Below are 8,658 nucleotides of genomic sequence, written 5' to 3' on the forward strand. Positions count from 1 at the left end.
CAGACCTACCCCGGCCTGGACCCAGCCCGGTACGCCGACACAGACGAGCGCTTTCGCACCTTCATAAACTGCGGCGCGCGCAGCATGCGCGAGTACGGCGAGGCGGTACGACAGGCGGCAGCCGTTGAGTACGGCGGCGCGGCGGCGCTGGTCGAAAAGGTGTACGGCAAGGAGGGGCTGGCGGGGTTTTCGTGGGACACGGTGTACGACAAGGGCCTGGACTTGCTGCTGCGGGCGGCGGAGGCGGAGGTTCAAGGCCAGGAGGAGGGGGAGGCGGAGGAGGCGGAGGAGCAGTGGCGGCGGCTGCGTGTTGGCGGGGGCCAGGGCGATGAGGGGGTCGGGGTCGGGGTCGGGGGGCAGCGGCTGTGCAGCGCGAGCAGGTGGGACCCAGCGTCCCGTCGGTGCGGCTCCAGGAGGGATGCGGCGCCGCAGGGGGGCGGAGCGGGTGAGGGCGGGTGGGATGCGGTGGACAAGGCGCTTGATGAGGCGTGAGGCCGACACATGACGCCATGCACCTCACGGCGTGATGTCGCCCATCCCATTTCACTGTATGTCCGAGGCTGTGGACATTCCACTTGCTTAAACTGCTGTTGGAACGGGACAGCTTGTATACATGTCCTCACTCCTCTTCAAAATCTGAGGAACAGGGGAAATGGAAGTGCTTGGGGTGCATGAAGCACCAGAAGAGCATCAGGCGGGGGCGGGCATGGGTGGGGCGAGGTGTTTTAGATACCAGCCCATACTAAACCGAATCCAATGCAACAGACCGAGGAGAGCGTGGGGTAGCACAGTACCGCACTGCCGCAGGCATCTAGACCATCCCCCTTGGGGCGCTAGGGGCGCGAAGGTCATGAACCCCGTTCACCTGGCCAGCAAGCCGCTTCAACCGCAGCAGAGCCGGGCCCTGGATTGGGTCAGGCGTTTGCGCAGTATGGGGTAAGGGCCCCGACATGAGAGCCACTAAGAGTTCAGTCAAGGCTTAGGTTGGGGCGGCCACGGTCTCTGGACCACTCCCAAGACCCTGAGCTCTACCGGCTCTACTGGGGGGTGGGGTGGGGTGGGGTTCCCGTGGGGGGGCTGCCGCAATCCATATCCGCAGCGACCGACATGAAGATCACATATACAATTGTCGCCAAATATGGCAGCCACATAACGCAGCTTCATCTGTGGCTTTCGTGGACAAAGTACATTTGCGCGGGAACGAGAAACAAGTTGTGGAAAGCATGTTGACAAATGACAACCTGGCGACTAGTAAATACAGGATATGTAGGATTAAGGAGAAGCACTGATTAGCGCAGCTTTCTTGACTTGAATTTAGGAGAAATGTTGCCTACCAATATCGCGTGGCTGGATGATGCCTCTGGCGCTGTGGTGGCACTCAATGATGCTCAAGGACAGAAGAGCGTGTCTTTGTTGGCCTGGCCTCTTCAGCCGGGGGCTGGAAGGGACGGGCACGACCGCAGCCTTAGTCGCAGGGCGGCACTCTCCAGCGTTTCCCTGCCGCTCGGGCACTGCGTCCTAGCCGCTGGGGCCGTCGCCGCGGCCGGGCAGACCCCGGTATCAGTGCTGGTGACGGCAACTCCAGCTGCAGCAACAGGGCCCGGCGGCCCTCAGTCTTCTGCTTTCCCTCAGGAGCCCTGCCTGCATGTCTGGCGCGTAAGCGTCATGCAGCGCCCGCCCGAGCCCTCTGCGCACCGCGGCACCGCAGCTTCGGGCGGCGCGGCTGCGGACCCGGACCGCGACGCGTCAGGGGTGCCCCTCCTGCCGCCGCCGTTGGCGGTCAGACTCCATCGCGTGGGCCGGCTGGCTGTACACGGCAGCGGCAGTAGCAGCAGTAGCGCCAGTAGCAGCAGCGGCAGCAGTCGCGGTAGCAGCGGCCGTAGCAACCACCGTGGCTGCAGTGGTACATGCGCGGCGCCGTGCCTCGATGATGTGCACTCCTGGCGGTGCGTACTGGCCCAGCAGTGCTGGCCGCAGCGGCCGGCCACTCCGGGGATGGCCGCCGCCGCCGCCGCTGCCGCCGCCGCGGCGACAGGGGCGGGGGCTGCAGCTGTCCCCTGGGCTGCGGTGCAGGTGGACGCCGGCCGCGTGCTGCTGCTGGGGCTGGAGCCGGCCCTTGGGCCAGGTGGGCAGAAGCGGGTGTGATACAGGCAGGGTAGTATGCCAGTTGGCACCGGCATCAGGATTGGAGGCCCTTACTAGCGTACGTGTGTAACTTCATGCATATGATGTGGACTCCGTACTACCGTATGCGCCCAGTGGCAAATGACACTACTGGAGCATTTCATATGACGCAACAGGTCCCGCCGCCAGCTCTGCGCCCCTGCGCTGCATCGACCTGGACCTGAGTACTCGCGGCTTGGCGCAGCACCCGCCGCTCATCCACATCAACAGCACCACCAACAACACCGGAATGAGCAGTCGGGCGGGGCTAACAGATCTCAATCCCGCAACAACGGGAGGGCTGCCACCACGGAAACGCGGCTCCGCGGCGGCAGCCGCCGCCGCCACAGCAGGGTTTGCGGCGACCGGGCCTGAGAACGTGGACCCTCACGCCTCTTGCTCCGGTGCGGCGGACAAGCACCTGGTCGCAGGCACCGGGGAGGCTGGTGCCGCTGTGACTGGCACGGGTACGGGCCCGAGCCTGCCGCCGGGCGGAGGCGAGGCCGCGGTCCCACCGCCACTACCACCAGGTGCTGCTGCCGGCCTCATGGCAGCTGCGTCGCTGCGGCTGCTGTCGGCCACGTGCACTATCACCAGCACCAGCAGCAGCTCCACCGCTAGTGATGGTGGTCTGGAGCAGTGGCAAGAGCACCGGCAGCAGCAACAGCAACAGCAGCAGCAACAACGCCTGGAGCAGCTCGAGCTGTACCTCGCAGCTGACCGCGGCGGTGAGACGCCAGCAGCGGCTGCGCCGCCTGCGCAGCAGCAGCAGGAGCAGCACGTGCTGGCAGGTGCGGGGCCGACCGCCGCCGACGCGCAGCAGCCGCTGCTGCTGCTGGTCCGTGTGTCGGTGCCTGTGGAGCACGATGACCTTGAGCAGCAGCTACAGCCTGTGCATGCGGGGGACGGCAGCGGCGCTCTTGGCGATGTAGGCGCGGCGGGCGCAGGTGGGCTGCTGCTGCAGGCGCTGCTCCCGCGAGGCAGCGGGCGACTGACAGCGTGTTGCGTACTGCCGAGCGTCGTGGCGGGAGGCCAAATCAGCCTTAACGGCAGCTCGGCATTAAGCATCGACGGGCGGGGACCAAGCAGGAGAGGGCACATGCTTGCGGGATCCCCCGTGCTCGTGGGTTGCAGCAGCGGACGGCTTCAGCTGCTGCTGCCGACGGTGTGGCGGTCCGTGGGCGACATGCGGGCTGCTGCCTGTGGTGCGGAGGAGTGCTGCTCAGCTTCGCTGCCAGGTGCGCGGTAGATCAATAGGGTGTGATGTACGGTATGCGGGTACACTCCGCGGCCCCAGGACATACAAGACAATTAGCCTTTGTCCCGGGTCAAAGCCTGCTGAACAACATGGTGCTCATGTGCTATTTGCTGGTGCGGGCAGGAGCCGTGGAGTCTCTCACGCCGCTGCCTTCCGTGGCGGCCTCCAGCGGCCTCAGCGCCGCCACCTGTGAGCGCTGCCACTCGCCAGCAGCCACAGCAGCCGCAACAGCCGGCGGTGCGCCAGTGGCGGTGTTGGTGGGCGCCATGGTCCACCAACACCAGCCGCAGCAGCAGCAGCAGGGCCATGCTGGCAAGGGCGGCGACGGCCCTGGCTGCCCTGGCGGGCGGACGCTGGAACTCCTGCTGCTGCGCGAGACGCAGCATGAGCGCAGCCAGCGGCTGCATGGCCGGGACGGCGGCAACAGCAAAAGCTGGGAGCTGCAGCGGCTGTGGGCGATTTCAGACACCCTCCTGCTACTGCCCGTGCATCATCCCTACGCCTTCTGTGCAGCCCTGGTGCCCTCGTCAACACCAGCAGCTGCGGGCACTGTGTCCACTGCACCCGTAGGTTCAGCCCAGGGGTGCACCAGCGACTGCAGCCAGGAGGCGGCGCCGCCGCCGCAGCCGCAGCAGCAGCAGCGCCACCAGACGGCGCTGCTGGCAACTGTGGGCGCAGTGGTGGTGCTCGGCCCCAGCAGTGTGTGCAGGAGCACCCACGGCACGCGGGCCCAGCAGCAGCGGCCGACCAGCGGCGCTTACTCGGTGGGCGGCGGGGGCATGGACTGGCACCGGCCACAGCAAGACGTTGATGACCCGTGCCAGGCGCCATATGGGTATGGCGTAGGGGAGGGTGAGGATGAGGACGCGGTAGCGTATGGCCGTAGCGGCGGTCAGCCGAGCTTGCCGGCACCACCTGATGGCTGCATGCCGGTGACAGCGGCGGCGGCGCCTGAGGTGGAGGCGTTGGGTCCGGTGCAGCTGCCCTGGGGGCCCTGGGGCGTGCGGCCAGCAGTCCTGCTACCATCATCGGTGAGCGATAGAACAGGTCTGGGCACACGTCAACATCATGGCGGCCGGGGATGCCGGCTGACAGATATGCTTGGTGGGGAAGTCACGCTGCTGGTAATTGCATGGTGCCCATCCCCTCACCGCCAGGGGCCTTCCCACGGTGCCGTCCCTTCCCTGTCCCTGCCTTGCAGCAGGTGGGTCCACTGCCGCCTCACCTCCTGCTGCACCTGGAGGCCCCGGGGCCACTTACGGCCACAGCGGCGCCAGGGGCACCAGGGGCCGGCGGGCTGCGCAGCGACAGCGAGCTGCCGCATGCGCGTGGCGGCGACCCAGGAGGACTGCATGCCTGCTGGGCGCTGCCGGCGGCGGCGGATTGCCGCGGAGCTCTCAGTGGCGTCTGGCGTGTGGCCGCTGGCGACTGCCGATGGCGACTGCATCCGCAGCATGGTGGGTCCGAGGCCATTGAGGTTGATGAGGAGTTGGAGGAGGAGGTGCAGGACACGCCACACCAGCAGGCGGCGCGGCGGCAGGCCAGCAGGCACCCGGCGCAGGGGGCAGCAGCAGGAGGGGCAGCGGGAGAGGAGGGCCACGGTAAGGAGCAGGAGCGGGAGCACGCCCGGGGGCTGGAGAAAGTGCTGGCGCACATGGCCCGGCGCTGGGACACAGGTGGGTAGGAGGTGGCGTGCTGGCTGCATGGGGTGTACGTGTGGGTGTAGTGTTGGGCGAGCGGGCGGGGCTCACGTGCAAAGACATCAGCTCGCAAACGTGCGCACAGGTGCCTGTTGGTGTCCGTGCTTCACTCCCTACTCCTACGCCACTGCACTCCATTGCTACGGTTACATGTCTGCGCCTGCAGGCGTGTGGCATGCGATGGAGCGGCGTGCGGCGCTCCAGCGCATGATGGCGCTGACGCGGCAAGCGGAGCGCCAGCTCAGCGACCTGGCTGCTCTTGGTGGGGCAGGGAGTGGGGGCGGGGCAGGCAGCTGGCTGGGAGCGACCACGCCAGCGATGGCCCTACCGTCGCCAGGTGCGCTGTGCCCGCCGCTGGGACCCCTCCCCGTGTCAGCCTTGCCAGCAACCGCTGTGCCGCCAGGCATCCATGGCTGTTCAGGGCAGCTGCCGCAGCCACAGTCGCTAGATGTGGATGTGAAGTCCGCCGCTCAGTGGGTGGAGGGCGAACACTGGCACGCCAAGGTTGGTCATCATGTGCGTGGTGTTGCTATGATAGGCATAGAGAGTGGGACCAGGCCCAGCGCGCCTAGGCACGCTGCCAGCCTCCCCACTCTCCTTGGGGGACAGGGGCCCAGTGGCGGAGACCACTAATGTGGTGGTCTCTCATGCCCTCATGCCCCTACCTCCTCAGAGTACCATTATTTTTACTACTATGATAGGCATGGACAGCTGGCGAGCCTAGCCTACACTTGATGCCGCACATGTCCTCTTGGCCAGGCATGCGCTTGTGATCCCGCGCTGGCCCCAATACCTACCTTCCTGCACATGCATCAGGTCGTGGCTCAGCTGCGACGGCGGAGCCGCACTTGCACACAGGGCGTGCCTGCGAACACTGGCGGATTTCAATCTACGCACCCGCCTGTAGACAGCAGCAGCAGCAGTAGCAGCGCCCACCTCGGGGTACAGATGCAGGATGTGGTGCTGCTGCTGTTCCAGGACAGCAAGGACATGAGCGATGGGACTGGCATCAAGGCTGTAGCAGCAGCCGTTGGTATGCCAGGGGCGCGGGTGGTCGTGCCGGGCGTGCACAGCAGCTGGTCATGTGGACCGGCACCTGCACCAGCATCTGCACCCGCGCCGCATTTTTACAGAAAGCCGCAGCTGGGACCACTGGCGAGCGACATGGCAGGCGGGGAGGCCGGGGCTCGCGGTGGCTTGAGCACTAGCCCTAGCAGTAGCAGCAGCAGTAGCCTCACGGTCATGGTCAAGGCCACCGTGCCCCTTACTGTCCTGACTGGCAGGACGGCTCCAGGTACACGACACAGCGCATTGGCTTACAGAGTGTGAAATCCTGCCACTTGCTGCGGGCTGTTCTTTGTATGCACCGGTATGGATGGGTAGCGTTACGCCATGCATGAGGTGTGCTCGTCTTGACACCCTTGCTGTAATGCCCAAGTCAAGAACAAATATGGAACCGCACCTCCCACACAGGGCTTTTGAAGGATGCTGCCTCCTGCACCTCCACGGTTGCACCGGGTGGCGACATTTGCCGCGCCCTGGGGCTGCTGCCGGACCTCCTGGTTCCCAACATGCACCGCCATAATAGCCACGACGAACAGCAGGAGGAGCAGGAGCACTGGCGGGGCCCGCAATCCAGCAGCCATCCCGCAATGCTGCACTCGGCACCAGGGCCTCCACATGGCAGCGATGCACCCGCACAACCGCACTGCAGGGGCCTGCATGCCCTCTTGCGGCTCCATGGCCAGGACACATGGAGCGGCCTGCCCCTGAGTGCGCTGGTGCCTGTCGAGGCCTTTGACATGGTGTGCGTCCCCGAGGTACGTTTTCATTTGTTTAATGGCAAAGGGCTTACACTTTTGCGATAGACAGTCGGCCACGGGGTATTCTTTCTGGTAGGCCTCCCCAATGTGCATGCCCTTACAGGCTGCCCCCAAGTGTGTGGACCCCATCTTAATTGGGCTGACAGGATGTGGATGTGGGAGCTGTGACTAGCCAGCATCAGGCTACAGATCTGACTGCAGTGGATGTTGCCACCAGCGCTCTGGAGCACTCCATTAAGGCAACACTGGAGTCCTTTGAGGCTGCCCTTCTGCACCAGCATTCCGGGACGCTGAAAACGCCAACTAGCCTGGTACGATGTGTGGCCATGTTTGCTTGTATGGCTAGCATGCAGAACTCTTTGTGCTCCTGTCTCTGTCACTTCACTGCGCTTGGAACCCCTGCCTTCATCTTTACAGGTTAATGCCCTTCAGCACGCCACAAGCATTCACCATGTGATGGCCATCCTTTGATGGAATTCTGTCTTCTCAATGCTTATCCAGTGTGGCAAGATTTGTGTCTTGGGTCTGTCAAGTTGGTCAACGTACTCTTGCATGACGCTTTCTGCTGGTTTCCACACGAATGAGCGATGTCTCCCCTTGCATGGGGACGTTGTGTAGCGTGCGCTTGTGCAGGGTTATCTGTGCGGTGCGGCTGCTTGACAGGCAGCCAAACAGAAGTCTGTTTGGAGTACCGTATGCCAGCTGGGAGTAGGGCGGGGGCAGTCATGTGGGTGGCTGAACCGGGGCTCAGCCACACTGCACCAGCCGACATCTGTACTGTAATCATACGGTATCATGCAACCAGTAATAAAGCGCAAGCAGCCATAAATGTCTAGGTAGCGGTCCGCGGTGGGGTTGGCAGGGCATGCGTAGCGGCAAGTAGTGCGGCTGTTGACAACTGCGCTGTGTCTGGCTGTGGTCGGCCCTGCTGAGGCATCGCAATTGCTAGGCACCGGGTTTGGCTATGTGCCTGAGGAAACTGACTCCGGCTACGTCCGGGCAATGAGGTTGTGCGGCCTCAGACTGTGGAGGGGCTCAGCCCCTTTTCCCGTGATCGGGGTACACTTGTCTCCTGTCACTCCCCGCTCCAGAACTGTCCCCTTGCCACCCCTGCCCCTTGCCCACTCCCTCTCCCCCAAAATCTCCCCCAACTGTCCTGCCCCGCCCCCACTTTCAAAGTCGAAAGGTACACACCGCATGCCCCTCGTTAGGCGGGGGGCACTGTTGGCCTCCCGGGCACTGATGGCCTCCCGTATGAGCTGTACAAGGTGTTCTGGCGACAGTTGGGCGGCCCTCTCCTTGAGGCGTTTTTTTAAAAAGTCATCCTTAACAAGGTTGCGGTGGTAGACGCACTACCACCGTACTGCCAAGGCAGCCTGGATCATATCACAGAACCTGGATAGGGCCAGAGGTCAGAGAAGAGAAGTTTGAACCACCACACACCTACTGGAGACCTCAACAGCTAGGTGACACCACACACCTACTGGATTTCTCAACAGGTAGATGACAACTACATCCACTGCCTTGACCACACAGATCATCTAGAGCTTTTTTTCCGGAATCATCCTTACAGGATTGAACGGAAGCAGACGCGCTGCCCCCCAACTGCTGGGCATGAGGACCCGACGCAGCCTGGCCCCAGAGACCAGAACCCCGACAGGGCAAGAAGAAAAGAGAAGAGAAGAAAGCTGAAAAGAAACACCTCGAAAACCGC

General features: G+C 64.0%; 2 protein-coding genes across 2 annotated transcripts in view; both read left to right on the forward strand.

The window, feature by feature from the left end:
• The window catches only part of CHLRE_14g622050v5 (uncharacterized protein), a 6,342-nt gene extending 5,701 nt beyond the window's left edge, over positions 1–641 (forward strand). Inside the window, exon 14 of the mRNA XM_043070202.1 lies at positions 1–641. This exon is cut by the window's left edge and continues 43 nt beyond it. Within this exon, the coding sequence (XP_042916875.1) occupies positions 1–492 (492 nt within the window). The 3' untranslated portion in view covers positions 493–641.
• A 508-nt stretch (positions 642–1,149) lies between these two features.
• Positions 1,150–8,021, forward strand: CHLRE_14g622075v5 (uncharacterized protein). The gene is made up of 10 exons (XM_043070203.1): positions 1,150–2,125; positions 2,301–3,401; positions 3,545–4,452; positions 4,626–5,097; positions 5,288–5,625; positions 5,938–6,415; positions 6,595–6,742; positions 6,870–6,941; positions 7,091–7,255; positions 7,362–8,021. The coding sequence occupies exons 1-8, from the start codon at positions 1,324–1,326 to the stop codon at positions 6,892–6,894; spliced, it is 4,272 nt and encodes a 1,423-aa protein (XP_042916876.1). The 5' UTR covers positions 1,150–1,323; the 3' UTR covers positions 6,895–6,941; positions 7,091–7,255; positions 7,362–8,021.
• Positions 8,022–8,658: the final 637 nt, after the last annotated feature.

This window comes from Chlamydomonas reinhardtii, chromosome 14 (assembly GCF_000002595.2).
Source record: "Chlamydomonas reinhardtii strain CC-503 cw92 mt+ chromosome 14, whole genome shotgun sequence".
Lineage (NCBI taxonomy): Eukaryota > Viridiplantae > Chlorophyta > Chlorophyceae > Chlamydomonadales > Chlamydomonadaceae > Chlamydomonas > Chlamydomonas reinhardtii.

What these genes read in the sequence shown, in the direction of transcription:
- CHLRE_14g622075v5 (XM_043070203.1), top strand. Translation starts at nt 1,324, where the DNA reads ATGTTGCCTACCAATATCGCGTGGCTGGATGATGCCTCTGGCGCTGTG. An exon ending in GGAGCCGGCCCTTGGGCCAG is followed by an intron (nt 2,126 to 2,300) that starts GTGGGCAGAAGC and finishes ATGACGCAACAG; the next exon opens with GTCCCGCCGCCAGCTCTGCG. An exon ending in CAGGAGGAGCAGGAGCACTG is followed by an intron (nt 6,743 to 6,869) that starts GCGGGGCCCGCA and finishes CTCCATGGCCAG; the next exon opens with GACACATGGAGCGGCCTGCC.